The 21,226-nt window shown below is 43.9% G+C and overlaps 1 protein-coding gene across 3 annotated transcripts in view; it reads left to right on the forward strand.

The window, feature by feature from the left end:
• WDFY4 (WDFY family member 4) overlaps nucleotides 1-21,226 on the forward strand; it is a 404,782-nt gene that overhangs the window by 242,931 nt on the left and 140,625 nt on the right. For all 3 annotated transcript variants that reach the window (XM_029060697.2, XM_029060700.2, XM_029060698.2), the window contains exons 45-47: nucleotides 1,733-1,853; nucleotides 3,790-3,875; nucleotides 11,165-11,227. In XM_029060697.2, the coding sequence (XP_028916530.1) occupies nucleotides 1,733-1,853; nucleotides 3,790-3,875; nucleotides 11,165-11,227 (270 nt within the window). The remainder of the gene's footprint in view (nucleotides 1-1,732; nucleotides 1,854-3,789; nucleotides 3,876-11,164; nucleotides 11,228-21,226) is intronic.

The following is a 21,226-nucleotide window of genomic DNA, read 5'->3' on the forward strand; positions in this document are numbered from 1 at the left end:
ATTTTCAGAGGAACTTTATAATTGGCACACACATCTCAGTTATGAAGGACAACACTTGGATTGATTTTTGCCAAGCCAAATCTGGGTTGTACATAGTGCTTTTTTGGATTTGGATTTGATTTAGTTAAGGGGTTTATTACAAGAACAAAAAATTGGTGAAAATTAGAGAATAAAATTAATTATATTTCTGGGAGAAGAGTCAGAATTTCCTTTCCCTGTGAAATAGATCTTCGAAGTCCTGAATCTTGCCTGTAGGACAATAATAGGAGTGGATACTGGAGTGCAGGGATGGTGAATTGCTAGCATTTGGGAGCTCACCGTCTAGAGGGAAAGATATGTACGTAAGAACTTTGGCTGGGCAAAGAAGGTGAGTACCCAAGTGCTTAGGTGATTTAGAAATAGGGAGGGGAAAATAGGTTGGGGAGGTGAGAGATCAATCATGGAAGCTCTCCTTTAATCCCCATTTTAAAGGAGATGAAATTAAAGGAGATGATTAAAGAAAGAGATGAAATTTCAGAAGGGCTTAAAGACATGATGAGCATTCATCAGCCAAATGTGAAGTTGGGGTGAACTCTATGCAGTAGGGAGGGAGGAGGTTGACCGGGAAGAGACAAGAGCAAGGCAAAGTGAGTAAATTGGCACAGGCTCTCTGCCTCGATTAGACTGTAAGCCCATCAAAGGGCAGGGACTGTCTCTGTTACCGATTTGTACATTCCAAGCGCTCAGTACAGTGCTCTGCACATAGTAAGTGCTCAATAAATACTATCAAATGAATGCCACCCTAGGTCAATCCTGCTGAGTGGGCAGGAGAAGGGATGCCTGGGTCCCCTTTCTTTCTCGGGGATGAGGTCCAAGAAACTCACCTCTGGGTTAGACATGCAACCTAGGCATCCCCTCAGCCAGCCAATATTTAATGTTAATGCTGGTATTTGTTAAGCGCTTACTATGTGCAGCGCACTGTTCTAAGCACTGGAGTAGATACAGGGTAATCAGGTTGTCCCAAGTGAGGATCACAGTCTTCATTCCCATTTTACAGATGAGATAATTGAGGCACAGAGCAGTTAAGTGACTTGCCCACAGTCACACAGCTGACAAGTGGCAGAGCCAGGAATTGAACCCATGACCTCTGACTCCCAAACCCGGGCTCTTTCCATTAAGCCACGCTGCTTCCCTTTAACACAGTTGTCATGGGAATCCTATGGGCCTGAGTTCTAATCCCTGTCTGCCGCTGTCTGCTATATGACCTTGGACAAGTCACTTAACTTCTCTGGGCCTCAGTTACCTCATCTGTAAAATGGAGATTATGACCGTGAGCCCTGTGTGGGAAATGTGACTAGCCTGATTACTTTGTATCTACCCTGGCACATAGAACATTTCCTGACACATAATAAGTGCTTAACAAAGACCAAAAAAAAAAAAAAGGTTATTACCCTTTTGTGTATTAGAGAATTTCCTGAATTTGATGAAAACAAAATTCAGGAGAAGGTCAGTAAAAAAATAAATAAATAAATAATCAAATACTATATTTGTAAAATCCAAAGATTTGTGGTAAAAATCTATTGAAAACAAAAGTGAAGGGTCCTAGGTAGGTAGAGTCTAAATCCTTGTATACCACATTTTGGATAGAAGCGGTGTAAAATATTCTTTCTCTCAGGCCTTCCATCCCATGGACTCATTTTCTTGTCTTTTACACTTTCCATTCAGAAGCCATTTATATTTCCTTTTCTTTCAGTATCAGCGATTCATTTATTTTCAACATGTGCAGCAAGGATTGGTCTTCCGAGTGTCATAGTTGCCAGCGCCATGCCTACAGGGACATAAAAGCACTGCATCGGATGCGTTTCCTTCTACAGGTGTGAAAATGCTTTGGAAACCAACCATATACAAAACACCAAGATAGGATAAAGTGACCTATTTCCCCAGGCAAGATTATGGAAAAGTTCATGAGTGACACAACATTCCTGAAACACTTTTGACCAACTGTCTCTCTCACAAAAATATCTGCTGACGCGGTACCCATTGTCAACAGGGCTTGTGTCCCTCAAAATTGAAAGGAGGGCCGAGGAGAAGGTTGGGTCAACAGCCACCATGAGGACAGATTTTCAAATGAAGGGGGGAAAGGGATTAAGAGAAAACACTGCTTCTTCATCATCTCTTCAGGAGATGGCTGAGGCCTGCCTCTTCCCTCACCTTCCACAATCCCTTTCTTCTCCCATTCCCTTCTAGTCAGACAGCTGCCCTCAGTGGAGCCGCATCAGGAAGCTCAGGGTTTTCGTCTTGGTCCAAGAAGGCTGCATCCATCGGACTCCGTTTTTTCTATAGAATAGATAGGCGATAGAAGGGGAGCAAATGGGTCTATTATATTGCACTCTCCCAAGCACTTAGTACAGAGCTCTGCACAGAGTAAATGCTCAACAAATACGATTGAATGAATGAAGAGGAAGGGAAAGATCCCGCAGTATCTCGGGGCCTAAATAAGCCCTGCTCTTTCCCTTCAGCCATCTTAGCTCTTGAAACGGAACAGACTCTCCAAATCCTGTTTCCACTGGAATTTCTTACAGAGCTGGTGAGTGGGAAAGAAGAATGATTACCCAGCCAGAATCATGGATGAGGGTGTCTAAGCAGCCGGGCTGAAAGGCGGATCAGCTCCCTGGCTTCTGCAGTGTCGCATTCAGCCCATCTGCCAAAGCATTTTTCAGAAATGCATGGGAGACGGACTGGATGGCGTTGCTCATTCAGTACATCATTTCTGCAGCCACTGCTCCTCTTGGGGCTAATAAGAGAACCGGATATTTGAGCCACATTGAATAGAAGCCATGTCCTCCACAAAGGATTATCTTTCTCCGAAGCTGGAGTGAGCTAATCTGCTTCCCAGGATGGGTTTCAGGTGGCTCTCATTTCAGGAAAAGAAGGTTGGGATTTTTGGTAGGTGGTAAACATAGAAGTAGTAATAATCGTAGTAGTAAATCAGTCACTTGTATTTATTGAGCGCTTACCGTGTGCAGAGCACTGGGGAGACTACAGCACAACAATATAACTGACACATTCCCTGCCCACTGTGAGCTTAAGGTCTAGAGTGGAAGTAGAATTTATTAAGCTGCCACATAAAATAAGAGTATTTGATAAGCGCTTATGACATATCAAGCATTTATCTAAAACCGGGGCAGTTATAATACAGTCAGATCAAGTCAGGCACAGTCCCTGTCTGACATGGGGTTTACAGTCTAGTTGAACCCCGTTTTTCATGTGAGAAAACTGAGTCATAGAGAAGTTAAGTTACTTGGCCGAGGTCTCACACAGCAGCTGGTGGCATTCGGTAAAATGGTTGTGTTTTAAGCTTCTTTTTTTTATTTATAGTGGAGTGAGGGGAATCAATATGGGATTTGTAATCCAAACCTTTAAAGTTATTGACATTGTTGTGATTGGTCCGGACTTAATTCTCCCATATTTTGCAGGGTATCAATCAATCAGTCATATTTATTGAGCTCTTACTGTGTGTAGAGCCATGTACTAAGCGCTTGACAGAATACAACATAACAGTATAACAGACATATTTCCTGCCCATAACAAGCTTATAATCTAGAGAATGAATGCTGAGCTCTGTGACAAGAGCCAGGGGAGTTGTGGGCAGACACTTTGGCCCTCTTTTCCTCTTCGTGTAAATTCACATAACTCCTGAGCTGTATTTCCGTGCTTATTGAAATATGAGGAGGTTGAACTCAGAACTTCAGTTCCCAAGTCTTTCATTTCTTAGTCAGCTATTCATTAAAAATCAATTTATTCCCACAGGAGATGGCTCTGGAAATCTTCTTTCAGAATGGATTTTCCAAGTTCCTCGTCTTCCACAACGGCGATAGGAGTAAAGCCTTTAAGAGGTATTGGGAGACCGTTTGGGCCTCGGTTTTGAAGAAAATGAAAGGAATATGAGTTGGCAGTAATAGTTCCATTGCTGAAGATAAATGAGGATGATAGGGTCTATACCATTAGGAATATTGTCATTCAATCAATGGTATTTATTGCATGTTGACTCTGTGTAGAAAGCTGTGCATCACATTCAGGACAGTAAATTGCAATAGAAGAAGCATGTCTTGATCTAGGTATGCCCAGGTGTGGCTAGTCTCAAGTGCTCGGGCTTGGGAGTCAGAATTTGTGTTCTAATCCCAGCTCTGCTTATCAACTATGTGACTTTGGGGAAGTCACTTAACTTCTCTGTGCCTCAGTTACCTCATCTGTAAAATGGGGATTAGAACTGAAAGTCTCACATGGGACAACCTGATTACCCTGTACCTATCCTGGTGCTTATAACAGTTCTTGGCACATAGTGAGCACTTAACAAATACCATCATTATTTCTATTATTATCATTATTAGAATTCCAGTCCCAAATGAATTGTGTTCATTGAGAATTGGAGAAGTGCTTAGAATTGACCCACAAAGAAGCATAAGGAGTTGTAAAATCAGATCTATTAGAAAAGGATAAAGGAACTGAGAATATTTATCTTGGAGAATTGAAGGTCTCTGACCTTAGACATCAATGCTTCAAACAAATAATAGTAATAATAGTGATGATGAAAAGTGGCATGGCCTAGTGGAAAGAGCACAGGTCTGGGAGTCAGAGGACCTAGGTTCTATTCCTGACTCTGCCACTGACCTGCTATGTGACCTTGGGCAAGTCACTTAATTTCTCTGTGCCTCAGTTCCTTCATCTGCAAACTGGGGATATGATATCCGTCTCCCTACTAATTAGAATAGAAATCCCATGTGGGACCTGATTTTTTTATATCTATCTCATCCCTTAATACAATGCTTAACACACGGGAAGCGCTGAAATATCATTACTACAGTCTCTCAACTGTAAGCTCAGTGTGGACAAGAGATGTGACTGTTATACTCTTATTATAGTCACCCAAGTGCTTAGTACAGTGCTCTGCACACAGTAAGTGCTCAATTAATACGATTCACTGACTGACCATTATTATTATTATATTTTTCAGCTCTTCCTATGAGAAAAAGGATTGTTTTAAGGGTTGGGGTAGGCAGAAGATCATCAGATAGGACACAGTCCCTGTACCACACAGGGCTCACAGTCAAACCAGTAGGGAGAATAAGTATTTCCACCCCATTTTACAGACAGGGAAACTGAGGCTCAGAGAGTAAGCATCTTGCCCATGCCCATGCAGTGGTTCGGTGACTCGACCTGAGATTACAATTCAGGCCAAGTCATTTGCTCTTTCCATTCGATCACACTGCCTTTCATATGGGGATAGGAATGGGGGGATATTATGTAGTAAATCAGCAGTATTAATGATAGTAGTAATAATAATTCTGATATTTGTTGATCATTGTATTAAGTAATTGGGTTCATGTGATATAGTCAGATCAGTTGCACTCCCTATCTCCAGTGGGGCTCATGGTCAAAGCGAGGGGATGAGTATAGGAATTTTCTCCCTATTTCATAGATGAGGAAACTGAGGAACAAAAACTCAATCCTTTTAATCAATTCCATTGATTGAGTGCTTACTATGTGCAGAACACTGTACTAAGTATTTGGGAGAGCACAATACAACAGAACTGGCAGACACATTCCTTCCCCATAATACGCTTACAGTCTTAAATGGTTCGCACAAGATCACCTAGCAAGTAAGTGGCAGAGCTGGGATTATTCACTCATTCATTCAGTCGTATTTATTAAGTGCTTACTCTGTGCAGAGCACTGTACTAAGCACTTGAAAGAGTACAATACAACAATAAACAGATTCCTTGCCCACAATGAGCTTATAGTCTAGAAGGGGGAAAACAGCAATACAAATAAATAAAATTACAGATTTATACATAAGTTCTGTGGAGCAGGGAGGGGGGAAGAGCAAAGAGAACAAGTGAGGGTGACACAGGGTGACACAGGAGGGAGTGGAAGAAGGAGAAAGGTGGGGTTTAGTCTAGGAAAGCCTCTTGGAGGAGATGTGCCTTCCATAAGGCTTTGAAGTTGGGGGGAGAGTCATTGACTGTCAGACTTGAGGAGGGAGGGCTTTCCGGGCCAGAGGCGGGACATGGGCAAGGGGGTAATGGTGAGATTGATGAGATGGAAGCACAATGAGCAGGTTAGCATTAGAGGAGCGAAGTGTGCAAGTTGGATGGTAGGAGACAAGCGAGGTGAGGTAGGAGGGGCCAAGGTGGTGGAGTGCTTTAGAATCAATGGTGAGGAAATTTTTTTAATGTGGAAGTGGATGGACAACCACTGGAATTTTTTGAGGAGCAGCGTGACAAGTCCTGAATGTTTTTGTAGAAAGACAATCTGGGCAGCAGACCTAAGTATGGACTGGAGTAGGGAGAGAAAGGAGGCTGGGAGGTCAGCAAGGAGGCTGAGGCAGTAATCCAGGTGGGATAGGATGAGTGATTTTATTAAGGTGGTATCTGTTTAGCTGGAAAGGAAAGGGCAGGTTTTAGTGATATCGTGAAAATGGGATCAACAGAATTTAGTGACGGATTGAATATGCCGGTTGAATGACAGAGAGGAGTCAAGGATAACACCAAGGTTACAGGCTTCTGAGACAGGAAGGATGGTGGTGCCGTCTACAGTGATGGGAAAGTCAGGGGAGACTGTGGTTTGGGTGGGAAGATAAGGAGCTCTGTTTTGGACCTGTTAAGCTTGAGGTGATGGGAGGACATCCAAGTAGAGATGTCTTGAAGGCAGGAGGAGATGAGAGACTGGAGAGAGGGAACGAGATCAGGGCTGGAGATGTCGATTTGGGTATCGTCCGCATAGGGATGGTAGTTGAGGTCATGGGAGTGAATGGGTTCACTGGGAGGCAGAGGAGAAGGCCATGGAGGAGACTGAGAATAAACAGCCAGAGAGGTAAGAGGAGATCCAGGAGAGGACAGACTCAGTGAAGTCAAGGTTGGATAACGTTTCCAGGAGAAGGGGGTGGTGCACAGTGTTGAAAGCAGCAGAGAGGTTGAGGAGGATTAGGATGGAGTAAAGGCTGTTTGATTTGGCCTAACTGAAGGGGCTTATTGGTGACTTCTGAGTGGGCAGTTTCTGTGGAGTGAATGGGTTGGAATCCAGATTGGAGGGGGACCAGAAGAGAAATGGAGAAGAGGAATTTGAGGCACCGTGTGTAGACAACTTGCTTGAAGTTTGGAGAGAAATAGTAAGAAGGAAATGGGATGATAACTGGAGGAAGCCGTGGGATCAAGGGAGGGTTTTTATTAGCATAGGGGAGACATGGGCATTGTTTGATAGTGGGGAAGAAGCCATTGGAGAGCAAACAGTTGAAAATGGCAGTTAAAGAGGAAAGAAGCTTGCAGGGGCAAGAGTTTTGATAAGGTGCAAAGGAATGAGGTTGGATGTGCAGGTGAAGGGGGTGGCTTTTTAGAGGAGGCAAGAGATCTCCTCTAGAGATACTGCTGGGAAGGATGGAGATGTAGATGAGGGGAGCGGAAGGGGAAGGGACTGAGGAGGGGCAGGGTAGACTTTAGGGAGCTCACGCCTGAGGATTTCAATTTTCTCAATGAAGTAGGCGGCCAGCTCACTGGAGGCAAGGGATGGAGAAGGTGTGGGGACAGGCTGTCTGAGGAGGGAGGTAAATGTCTGGAACAACCGGCAAATGGGCGATGGGCACGGCTGTCAATAAAGGTGGAGAAATAGTTTTGCCGGACAAAGGAGAGGGCATAGTTAAAGCATGCATGTATAGATTGAGATTAGAACCCAGGTCTGACTCCCATTTTCCATCTTCACTAATAGTAGAAAGTGAGGGCATGGATTTAGACTGTCCCAAATTAGACACATGGAAGACATTAGACTTTAGCAAGACTTTCCTCACAATGCCAGCCAGTCATTATGTAGGCTGAAGGGGATGATTTAATTGGCTTTCCACTAATTATAATTATGATACTCGTTAAGTGTTTACTATGTGCCTAGCACTGTTCTAAACATTGGAGTAGATACAGGTTAATCAGGTTGGACACCGTCTCCGTCCCACATGGGGTTTGCACTCTTAATCCCCATTTTACAGATGAGGGAACTGAGGCCCAGAGAAGCAAAGTGAAAAGTGATTTGCCCAAGGTCACACAGCAGACAAGTGGCAGAGCCAGAATTAGAACCCAGGTCCTTTTGACTCCCAGCCCTGTGCTCTATCCACTGAGTCATGCTGCTTCTCTAGACTGTAAGCTCTAGCCCGGCTGTAGAATGTGCCTACCAACTCTGTTATGTTGTACTCTCCCAAGCACTTAGTACAGCGCTCTGCACACAGTATGTGATCAATAAATATGATTGATTGATAGATTGAGCGAGTTTTTTTTTCCTCTAAAGACGGATGGATTTCTACAGAACACTGAGCAGGTCAAAGCACACGGTTCTTGCTAAGATGGGTTGCCTCAGCATATACTATATATATTTGTAACATTTAATGATAACAGTAATTAAAATATTATAAATGACAAATTTGTCATTTTTTCCCAAGGGGGAAGTCTAGGGCACTCCTTTCTCCTCTCCCTGCCCTGCTTCAAGACCATCTTGAGTGAAAGCAGGAGGGTGGGACTAGATAATTCATGATTTTCTGATTCCATTTCCTTGCCAACCAACCACCAAGTGCCATTAGCATTTAGTTCCAGAGGACTACTAAGTGAAGACTTGCTTTCCAATCCCAGATCCTTACTTGAAATGTTTCAGTTAATTCTTTCACGTGAAATGAATGTGCAAAATAGACACGATTTTCCACTTCTTTCCCCAAAGAAACTATGGAGTTATTTTATAGGGTTACTTAGAAGCAGGACTGACCTTTTCCTAAGTCAATATGGGATAACTGGCCCGGATCACGGGCTGTAAGAGCACTCGCCCACCCCACGAAGAGGGACACCATGTAGAAAGTGTACATAAGTGCCACGGATATGGTGGTGTGAGTGCATCTTTGCTCAGTTGCTCACAAGTGCTGTCATAGCAGCTGGGAACTTAAGTTGGGGAGGTGTTTGTTTCCAGACAGTAGACTAGAAAGGGACTTCTGGAAACCATGCTTTATACAGTATTGAAGCAGCAAGGCCTAGTGGCAAGAGCGCAGGCTTGGCAGACAGAGGTTGTGGGTTCTAATCCCGGTTTCGCCACCTGTCTGCTGCGTGTCCTTGGGCAAGTCACTTAACTGCTCTGTGCCTCAGTTACCTCATCTCTAAAATGGGGATTGAGACTGTGAGACCCATGTGGGAAAATGTCATTACCTTGTATTTACCCCAGTGCTTAGAACAGTGCTTGGTCCATAGTAAGTGCTTAACAAATACCATTATTATTATTATTTTCTGTGTGGCCATGGGAAAGTGACTTCACTTCTCTGTGCCTCAGATACCTGATCTGAAAAAAAAAAGGGGATTGAGACTGTGAGCTCCACATGGGACAGGCACTGTGTCCAACCCAATTCGCTTGTATCTACTCGTTCTTAACAAATACCACAATTATTATTATTATTATTGATCAGTCAGTCAATTGTACTCATTGAGCACTTACTGTGTGCAGAGCACTGTACTAAGTGCTTGGGAGACCACACTATAAGAGTGCTAAGCACTTAGTGTGGTGCTTTGCACACAGTAAGTGCTCAATAAATAATAACAATAATAATAATGTTGGTATTTGTTAACCCCTGCTGTGTGCAGAGCACTGATCTAAGCGCTGGGGTAGATGCAGGGTAATCGGCTTGTCCCAAATGAGGCTCACAGTCTTCATCCCCATTTTACGGATGAGGTAACTGAGGCACAGAGAAGTTAAGTGACTTGCCCACAGTCACATAGCTGACAGGTGGCAGAGCTGGAATTTGAACCCATGACCTCTGACTCCCAAGCCCGGGCTCTTTCCACTGTGAATAGAACAGATGCATTATCTGCCCACATTGAGCTTGCAGTCTATGGGGGGAGAGGGCATTAATATAAATAAATAAATGACAGATATGAACATAAGTTCTGTGTGGCTGGGCGGTTGCAGGGGGTGAAAAAAGACAATTTTACTATATGACTACTGGATCCAGTTAGATAATAATAATGTTGGTATTTGTTAATTGCTTACTATGTGCAGAGCACTGTTCTAAGCGCTGGGGTAGATACAGGGTAATCAGGCTGTCCCACGTGAGGCTCACAGTTAATCCCCATTTTACAGATGAGGTAACCGAGGCACAGAGAAGTGAAGTGACTTGCCCACAGTCACAAAGCTGACAAGTGGCAGAGCTGGGATTTGAACCCATGACCTTTGACTCCCAAACCCGGGCTCTTTCCACTGAGCCACGCTGCTTCTCTAAGTGACCACAACATACAGGAAAGCCAACTGTGTCCAATTTCAAGGTAGTGCATGAGGAAAGATAGTCCCTCATAGGGTTACCACATTACAAGTTGAGGTGACCACTTATTTTACCTGAGGCTCTGTGCCCTTACCCCTATGTACTTGATCTGTGACTTTTGGAGATTTGATATTCACCTCACCCCCAATCCCACAACACATTATAATAATAATGATGAAGGTATTTATTAAGCACTTACTACGTGTCAAGCACTGTTCTAAACGCTGGGTTGGATACAGGCTACTCAGGTTGAACACAGTCCCTATCTCACATGAGGCTCATGGTCTTAATCCCCATTTTACAGATGAGGTAACTGAGGCACAGAAAAGTTAAGTCACTGGCCCAAAGTCACACAGCAGACAAGTGACAGACCTGGGATTAGAACCCAGGTCCTTCTGGCTCCCAGACCCGTGCTCTATCCATTAGGCTATGCTGCTTCGCTGACACACTTATGCACATATCATTAAATTATGTATTATAAATTATTCATTCCTATTAATATCTGTCTACATCTAGACTGTAAGCTCGCTGTGGACAGTGAACATGTCTGCCAACTATGTGGTATTGTATTCTTCCAAGTCTTTAAAATAGTACTGTGCACATAGAATGTGCTCAATAAATACCATCGATTGACTGATTGATATAGCCAGCCCTTGTGCCTGAGGAGGCTTAGTTAGTGCAGGACTGTCTAGAGAATGCATATAAGCTCAGAGCATTTTATGTCACAAAGTATTACAAAGTGGTCTTGTTAATTTAGGTACTTTGGCATTCAAATATGAAATGTGAGATTCTCAGGGCAGTGTAAATCATAACATTAAATATTTCATTTCCTTTTTCTCTCCACATTTTGTTTAGCTTTTGTTCTTTTCAACCCTGTTTGAAGACGAAGGGGATATCGGAAGACACACTCAATATAAGGTAAAACAAATCACACCAATTATTTCACAGTAGTACCATTTGTGCATTGTTCATTTTATTGTATGGAAATCATTATACAAAATTTCACAGAAAAGAAACATATTTGTTCCCAGAGCTTTTTTTATGTAGAGTATCCTTCATAAATGCTATTCCTACTATTACTTGGTCCTGGTTTTCATCTCCGATTAGATTCATTCATTCCTTTGACCATTTAGAACTTTGATCTGCACATACAGTAAGCTCTCAATAATTACCATTAGTTGATTGATTGATTCATTCATTCATTAAAGTACGTACTGAGCATCCAATATAATTGGAGACCCTCTCTAATTCTGGAAAACCCATACTCTCTAAATCCATCTAAAAATATCCCTCTCCTACTACAAACTAAAATCCCTTTTCGTCCCTCAGGTTTTCAAACTAAGCAAAAACAAAAACCCACTGTCCTTTCCAGGTCCAGAGAGAGCTAAGTTCAGTTCAAACTCTGCAATCTTGCTGCCACGATATAATTTTGTTCATTTGCATTATCTGTCTCCCTGCCTCTAGACAATACGTTTATTATGGGCAGGGAATGTCACTGTTTATTGTTGCCTTGTCTTTCCCAAGAGCTTAGTACAGGGGTCTGCACATAGTAAGTGCTCAGTAAATATGAATGAATGATTGTTAATTAGCTAGTAAATGGGTGTACTCATTTTTAAGGTCTGTCGAATGTCTTCTCTGTGCTGCCTGTCTTTGCTTCAAAACATATTAATGGATAAAATGGAATCTCTCAGATGACGATGGGCAACTCTTCATCCTGCGACTTGTGGAGTGAATTGATTGTGATGATAGTGGTCTGTACAGTGCCACCCAGTTCTTTGATTCCTGCCAGTCATTGTTTCCCTGGGGCACCCCTGAGCATACAGTGTAATGACCAAGTAGGCAGGCTTGGGGGTAACACATTGCCAAGTGCAGGAGTAGGTTTTAATATATAGGCCCCTTGATGCCCCAAATGATCTCAACTCAGTCATAGCCCCATAAACCACATAATCTCGCCGGCTAAGTTAGACAGCTAATTTTCGGGAATTCCTATTGGGCCTGTCCTTCTTAGAAACACCTAAAGGGGTGCCTTAGAAACTTTTAAGGTCGATAGCACAACCCCATTGTACATTCCTTGACTTGAACTAGAATCCAGACCTCTTCATCTGGAAAGCCATGATCAATCAATCCATCAATCAGTCAGTCATGTTCAGTGAGCACTCACTGTGTGCAGAGCACTGTACTAAGCACTTGGGAGAGTACAATATAACAGAGTTGGTCTATACGTTTCCTGCCCAGAAGAAGCTTATAGTCTAGAGTTAGTCTAGTCTAGCTTCTTTCTGTAGCTTGATAGGAAAGGTGTCCAATAGATAACGTTTGAGTTTTCTCTCATGGGTATCTAACTCACAAAAGGCCACTGGGACCCTCCTAGAGATGTAAGTCTTTTATAATTGAGATCAATTGGAGGAGAAGCTTATGGGGATGTAGAAAAATGACCTGGGCAGCAGAGTGAAGTATGGAGTGGGGCTAGACGGGAGGCTGGGAGGTCAGCGCGGAGGTGGATGCATAATCCCGGCGGGATACGATAGTGCTTGGATCAACATGGTAGCAGTTTGGAGAAGCAGCACAGTGTAGTGGATAGAACCTGGACCGAGGAGTCAGAAGGTTGTGGGCTCCAATCCAGGCTCAGCCATTTGTCTTCTGGATGATCCTGGGTAAGTCCCTTTACTGCCCTGGGTCTCCATTACACCTCGTCTGTAAAATGGGGGTGGAGACTTTGAGCCCCACGTGGGAGAGGGACCGTGTCCAACCCGATTTTCTTGTATCCACCCCAGCATTTAGTACAGTGCCTGGCACATAGTAAATGCTTAGGAAATCCCACAATCATCATCATCTGGGACGAGAGGAAAGGACAAATATTAGCGATGTTGCGAAAGGAGAGATGACAGGATAGGGTGACGGAAGAAATGATAGGTGCAATGCTGCTTCTGATCTTAGCTCTACCACCTGGAGGCCAAGTAGCAATAGGAGAGTAATGGAATATTTTGTGCTGTCCCAGTTTATCTGGAAATATAGTCTCCTTGAGGGCAGTGACCATAGCCTGATAGTTCCATTGTATTCACTCAAGCCCTTATTTCAGTGTTCTGCACACAGTAAATGCTGAGTAATTATCATCAATTGATGAAGGCATGATGAGGCTTATAGAAGGGCTGAGAAGCAGGCAGGGACAGGGAACAGGGTCAAGATAAGGTTTCCGCCGATTCTGTAGCCTTTGCCTGGATCAGTTTGGGAATCATTTGTTGTAAATTGGGATACTCCAGGTATATTAAAAGTCCTAAAGGGAATGTATTTTATCTTTGCACCGGGACTTCTTTACTTCTTCCTTTGTTTTCATTAATTTTTAAATGGCATTTTTTTAAGCACTTACTATGTCTCAGGTACCGTACTGAGCAATGGGGAAGATAGAAGATAATCAATTTGGACTCAGTCCATGCCCCACCTGGGGCTCACAGTCTTAATCTACATTTTATAAATGAGATAACCTAGGTCCAGAGAAGTGAAATGACTTGTCCAAAATCACACAGCCGACAAGCGGCAGAGTCAAGATTAGAACTCAAGGCCTTATGACTCCCTGCTCTAACTCTAGCCATTAGACCATGCTGATTCTCATCACCATGCTCCTCTAAGGAACCTGCCAATCTTAGCTTGGGGTCCACTAGGACTACCCCTAGAACAGTAGGACTCTTCTTTCCTCAGAGAGAACCTAACCCTTTCCTTCACCCCCGCGTCCTGGGGGAGAGAGAAAATAAGCAAAAAGCATTTTCTTTCCACCTTCTTCTGATAATGAAGCAAACTGCTAATAAATAGACAGGCAAACAGGCCCCCTGGCAATTTATTCTTAGTTAATTATGTTTAAATCCCAGCCGGCTCTGTAGCATGCTGGGGGCATGGCCAGAACTGTGTACTGTGTGATGCTTCACTGCTTGGATAATATGCTCGGGTAATGCATCTTTATGTCATTATTTCCTGTTTGTCCACATGGCATGCCCAGAAGGGATGTGATTTCTAAAACCTGCCAAGGGGCCAGAGAGGAATATTTCTTAGGAACAACTTTAATTACAAGAATATCACAACTCTCGGGAATACCATCCTACTCCTATTACCCTCTCTCTTCTTTTCCTGATGGAGAAAAATGGAAGCTTTATCTACTGATCTCTGAATTTTTGTGCTTCTGCCTCAATGAGCATATGCAGGGGAAGACAACGGGTAATACATTCATCTTTCACTATCCCATCCAAAATAACTTGAGGCCAGGCATACAAACCTGTGGTCAGGGCACAGTGGAATCCATCCAAGGTTAACACCACATATCAACATATGATTATTGTTGTTGTTGTTAGTAATGATAGTAACAATAATAATATTTGTTAAGCACTTACTATGTGCCAAGCACTGTTCTAAGCATTGGGGGAGATGCACGGCTATCAGGTTGTCCCAGGTGGAGCTCACTGTCTTAATCTCCATTTTACAAATGAGGTAACTGAGGCACAGAGAAGTGAAGTGACTTGACCAAATCACACAGCTGACAAGTGGCGGAGCCAGGATTAGAACCCACGACCTCTGACTCCCGAGCCCATGCTCTGTCCATTAAGCCATGTTGTTTCTCAGGGATGATGATGATGATGGTGATGATGGTATTTGCTAAATGCTCACTATAATAAATTGTGGAATTTGGTGTCCTGACTCTGTGCCAGGCAATGTACTAAGCACTGAGGTGGCTATAAGCAAATCGAGTTGGACACAGTCCCTGCCCCATGTGGGGCTCACAGTCTCAATAGATGATGCAAATGAGGCCCAGAGAAGTGAAGTGACCTGCCCAATGTTCTACAGCAGACGAGTGGTAGAGCTTGGCTTAGAACCCATGACCTTCTGACTCCTAGGCCCATGCTCTATCCACTATGCCATGCTGCTTCTCAGTTACATGCCAATGAACCCTTGCGTGTAAGGGTTGATTTTGATTTTGATAGTTGATTTTCATGCACTGGCAAAGAGGGTATTTCAGCAGCCTGTACCCTCCGGCTATGAAATGTTTTAAATTCCAAAATCTGTGCATCTCATACGCTCCTGTTGTGTACGAACTTTTCTTTTTCTATGCCTCTGCCCTCCCTTAATTGGGTAGTGATCCTCAGGACCAGGGCTGTACCTGAACCAGTTTATTTGTAAAGGCCTCAGCACATTACTCAGCACACAGTAGTCACTTCATCAATACCATGAGCAATTCATCAGTGGACCGGAGACAGAGGAGAAGCAGTGTGGCCTGGAGAAATGGTGTGGCCTAGTGAAAAAAGCATGGGTCTGGGAGTCAGAAGAACTGCCTCAACTGTCTTGTCTTATGCCGTCGAATCGTTTCCCACCCATAGAAATACCATGGACACATCTCTCCCAGAACACCCTTCTCTCCATCTGCAATCATTCTTGTAGTGGATCCATACAGTTTTCTTGGTAAAAATCCAGAAGTGGTTGACCATTTCCTCCTTCCGTGCAGTCAACTTGAGTCTCTGCCCTTGACCCTCTCCCGTCCCTCCGCTGCCCAGCACAGGGGAGTTTTGATTTGTAGCGGATTGCCTTCCACTCACTAGCCACTGCCCAAGCTAGGAATGGAATGGACAGGCCTCTCCTTGACTCTCCCTCCTCTAGCCAAGACTGGTACTGTACTGGAAACTCTCCAGGTTCCACCCTGAGAGGGGCTGCCTCAATTACCTCATCTATAAAATGGAGATTAAGACTGTGAGTCCCAAGGGGGATGTGTTCGGTATCCAACTTGATTAGCTTGTATATACTTTGACACTCCAAACAGTATCTGGCATATAGTAAATGCTTAACGAATACCATTTTAAAAAAAGAGGAGAGGTAGAAGGTAACTAGTAGAATGGGACCTAATTTCCCATTTGCTAGCAATTTTGTGGATTTAGAGGGTGTTACTACTCTGCCATAAAGAGCCATTATTGCACAGAAGTTGTTAGGGGCAGTTCCAGGGCCATGTGCCAACCCCATGACATGTGAGGTAATAATAATAATAATAATAATAATGTTGGTATTTGTTAAGCGCTTACTATGTGCCCAGCACTGTTCTAAGCACTGGGGTAGACACAGGGGAATCAGGATGTCCCACGTGGGGCTCACAGTCTTAATCCCCATTTTACAGATGAGGCAACTGAGGCACAAAGAAGTTAAGTGACTTGCCCACAGTCACACAGCTGACAAGGGCAGAGCTGGGATTCGAACTCATGACCTCTGACTCCAAAGCCCAGGCTATTTCCACTGAGCCACGCTGCTTCTCTAACATACATGTGAGATTCACATTGAGAGAAGTTTCCGGAAATGTCTAGAATGATTCTGTCTTAGGTAGTTGCTTCATATAGCCCCAGGTCTACAGATAGTCATGTCCAATCGATCAATCAGTGATATTGATGAGTATTTATTGTGTGCAGAGCGCTATACTGAGTGTTTGGGAGAGAACAGTATAATCAGTTGACACAATCTCTGGCCTCAAAGAGTTTACAAAAATTGTGTGTGTGTGTGTGTGTGTGTGTGTGTATGGTGGGGGGCAGGGAAGGAGGGGAGACAACAGGCATTAAAGTAAATGATAGGTAGGGGGAAGTAACAAAAATTTAAAGATATGTATAGGAGTTTTTTGGCAGATGTGTGGAAAGAAATAACTATACGCGAATGGGTGTGGACTCTTCATTTAATCATATTTATTGAGTGTTTACTGTATGCAGACCACTGTACTAAGGACTTGGGGAAGTACAATATAGCAATAAACCGACATATTCCCTGCCCACCATGAGCTTAAAAGTACATAGATGATGCAGTAGGAGAGAAATAAGGTGGGGAGATGAGAAATTAATCAGGAAAAGCTTCTCTTGAAGAGATACGATTTTAGTAGGGATTTGAAGAAGGGGAAATCCATCATTCAAGGGTATTTATTGAATGTTTCCTGTGTGCAGGGCACTGTACTAAGCACCTGGGAGAATGCAATAATACAACAGGGGCCTACAGTCAAAGTAGTGGTCTGCCAGATGTACAGGGGAACAAACAAGAGGTTGGTGACAAGGGAGATGAGATTGAGGCAGAGTAAATCGGTTGTTATTTGAGGAGCAGAGTGTGGGGGGTGCATTTTAGTGGAATAGGAGTGAGGGGAATTAGTGAGGAGAGAGTTAATTGAGTGCCTTAATGCCTGTGCTGAGGAATTTCTGTTTGAGGTAGAGATTGAAGACCAACCATCAGAAGTTCTTGAGGAAGTTCTTGAATCAATCAATGGGAATCAATCAATGGTATTTATTGAGCACTTACTGTGTACAAAGCACTGTAGTATGGACTTGGGAGAGTACACTATCAGTATTAACACAAAGTAGTGGGCAGACAAGTTCCCTGCCATAATGAGCTTATAATACAATGTTCGTTTGCATGGAACCACACTTGTGAAAAATGAAGCAGGAAGTGTATGATGTAACCAGAACTCCTACTTATTCATACCTAATTTATGATTACTTCAAATGAATATTATTTTCAGTTTTGTTAAATTTAAGTTATTCCTTGGCTTTCTAATGGTATTTGTTTAGTGCATAATATGTGCCAGGCACTGTACTAAGCATTAACACATTCCAGACACATTGTTCTTTCCGCTAGGTCACACTGCTTCAGTGGCTTGGTGAATAGATCATGGGCCTGGGAGTCAGAAGGGTCTGGGTTCTAATCCCAGCTCCACCACATGTCTGCTATGTGACCTTGGACAAGTCACTTAATTTCTCTGGGCCTCAGTTACTGCATCTGTAAAATGGGGATTAAGAATGTGAGCTCTCTGTGTGACAGGGTCAGTGTGATTGTCTTCTATCTGTGCCAGTGCTTAGTATAGTGCCTGCCACATAGTAAGAGCTTAACAACTACCAGAATTAGTATTATCATTATCTAATTCAATGACCTAACATAATATCTAATAATTATTACATAGCTCTAAATGCATAGGTGATGCAGGAGGGAAGGAAGTAGAGGAAATGAGGGTTTAGTCGGGAAAGACCTTTTAGAGGAGATATGATTTAACTAAGGATTTGAAAGGGGGAGAGTGATAGTCTGTCAAATAATAAGTGGGAGGGAGTTCCAGGCCAGTGGCAGGAATTGGGCAAGGGATTGGTGGAAATATAGATGTGATCTAGGTACAGTGAGTAGGTTGGTGTTAGAGGGGCAAAGTGTGTGGGCTGGGTTGTAGTTGGTGATCAGTGAGGTAAGGTAAGAGGGGGAGAGCTGATTGAGTGCTTTAAAGACAACAATAAGGAATTTCTGTTTGTTGTGGAGGTGGATGAGCGACCACTGTAGGTCCCTGAGAAGTGGGGAAATGTGGACTGTGCCTGTTTTTTTTAGAAAAAATGATCCAGGTTGCAAAGTGAAGTAAGGACAAGAATGGGGAGAGGCAGGAGAAAGGGAAGGGAGGTCAATGAGGAGTCTGATGCAGTAGTCATGTAGGAATATGATACATTTAAGCTTGTTGTGGGTAGGGAAGATGTGTGCTCTTAGTACACTACTCTGCACATAGTAAGCTTTCAATAAACACCACTGATTGATTGACTGATTGATCAGCTTAGAAACAGTTTGGATGAAGAAGAAAGGGCAGATTTTAGAGATGTGTTGGTAAAACTGACAGGATTTGGGGACAGCTTGAGCACGTGGGTTGAATGGGAGAGATGAGTCGAGGAAAATGTCAAGCTTACCAGCTTGGGGTTAGTGACATTGTCTACAGTGATAGGATACACCTGGGGAGGACAGGTTTTAAATGGGAAGATGAAGACTTCTGTTCTCCACATATTTAGTTTGACATTTTGGTGGGACAGAAGAAAAGGCAAGACTGCAGAGGAGAGTGGTGAGGGCTGCAGAGGTAGATTTGGGAAAAATTGAAGTCATGGGAGCAAATGAACTTTCCGAGGGAATGGGTGTAGATGGAGAAAAGGAGGAAACCCAGATCTGGGTCTTGAGGGTCTCCCACAGTTAGGGGCTGGGAAATATAGGAGGGGCCCACAAAAGAGACTGAAAATGAGTGACCAGAGAGCTAGGAGGAGAACCAGGAGGGGATAGTGTCAGTGAAGCCATGGTTGGATAATGTTTCAAGGGGAAGGTTGGCCTGAGGACTGGATTTCCCCTAGCAGCACACCACAGCTTGAGTACAGACACAGAGGATGTGTACTGTGGAGGTGATCCAGGATTGTGAATTAGTGGTATGAGACTGTCAGAGGGACAGGGGAATGAGGGAGTTGAGTTTAGTGGAGAAGGTGGTGTTGAAGGTGTCAATTTGTGTGTTAAAAGAAGGTAGCTTTGGTATGGAGACTAAATGGAGCATGATGACTAGAAAATTGGAGAGGGTGAAAGGATTGGAGGTCTCTGTGAGGGAACAGGACACATCTGTGGGAGTGGGTGTGTGGGAGAGAAGTCAGGGAAGGAGTGTGGTCAGATATAGGGATTTCAGAGTTAGTGAGGATAGAGATTGTAATTTGACTAGAGATGGTGAGATCAAGCGTGTGTCCAAGTTGGACCACGGGTGAGGTGGGGTGGAGCAGGAGTCAGGAGGACAGTGCAGTTGAAGAGTAGTAGGGAGAGGGCAGTGGAAGAGTTTTCAGAAAGATCCACATGGATATCAAAGACCCCAAGTATCAATGAGAGGTGGAGGAATAGAGAAGGAATGTGAGAAAGGAAGCAAAATGGTTGTGAAAGTTGGAGGAAGGGCCTGGGAATGGTAGATGACCGTGATTAGTAACTGGCATGTGAGGTAGAGGTGAACGATATGGGCTTCAAAGGATGGGAAAGAGAGGGGTGGGATGGTGCAGAAGTGGCACTGGGAAGCAATAAGAAAGCCAACTTTGGTGTGGTCTTAAATACATGTCTGTGTGTGTTGTGGGGTGGGTTTGGGTAACTTCCTCCTGATGCGGGCTCAGGCCGCTGCTGCATGGAGGAGTGGGTAACTTCCTGTTGGTGCGATCAGGGGCCGGGGCGGTTGGCATCTTGTTCATTCATTCAGTTGTATCTATTGAGCGCTTACTGTGTGCCTAGCAATGTACTAAGCGCTTGGGAGAGTACGATGCAACAATAAACAGATACCATTCCCTGCCCACAACGAGCTTATCCCGTGGCTCAGTTCCAGTCCCCCGGCATGGGAAAAGAGGGCTGAGGCGGGTTCGGCATTCGTTCCCCTGATGTGATTTCAGGTGCCCGGTGTGTGAAAGAGGTGGGCTTGTGGTGGGAGAGGGAGGTCGGTGTCCTTTCCCCTTGATGCTTGGCTTTCCTTCGAGTGGCTGCCCCAACTCAGACCCCAACACAGCTGCTGCCACTGCCTCTCCCAGACCCACCACCACAACCCCCGGCCTGTTTACTGTCTCAGTGTTGAGGGAGACAACTGCAGCCTTGAGTACTCCCATCAGGAAGGTGAGGCTCTTTTTGAGTAGATCGGGACACTGCGGCAAAATGAAGACAGCACCAGCACCAGTAAGCATTCAATAAATATGATTGAATGAATGAATGTGTGCATATGGGGTATATATGTCAGTCCCACATTGACCTTTTCAGCTACTCACATTCATAGGTATAATTATAGTAATAATAATGATAATAATAATAACTGTGGTATTTGTTAGGTGCTTACTCAGTATCAACCAGTGTTCTAAGCGCTGGGTATAAAAGATCATCAAATCAGGCTCAGGTCCGCTTACAGCCTAACGGGGAGGGAGAACAGGTATTGAATCCCTGTTTTACAGGTGAGGTAACTCTGGCACAGAGAGGTTAAGTGACTTGCCCAAGGTTACACAACTGACACCCAGCAGAGCCGTGATTAGAACCCAAGTCGGCTGACTTCTCCACCATCTTTGAATCTAGGAAAGACAACTATGAATGATTAGCCAGACCAGGATAAGAGGCTTGAGACCAAAGAGTTTTAGG

Source organism: Ornithorhynchus anatinus, chromosome 3 (assembly GCF_004115215.2).
Source record: "Ornithorhynchus anatinus isolate Pmale09 chromosome 3, mOrnAna1.pri.v4, whole genome shotgun sequence".
NCBI lineage: Eukaryota > Metazoa > Chordata > Mammalia > Monotremata > Ornithorhynchidae > Ornithorhynchus > Ornithorhynchus anatinus.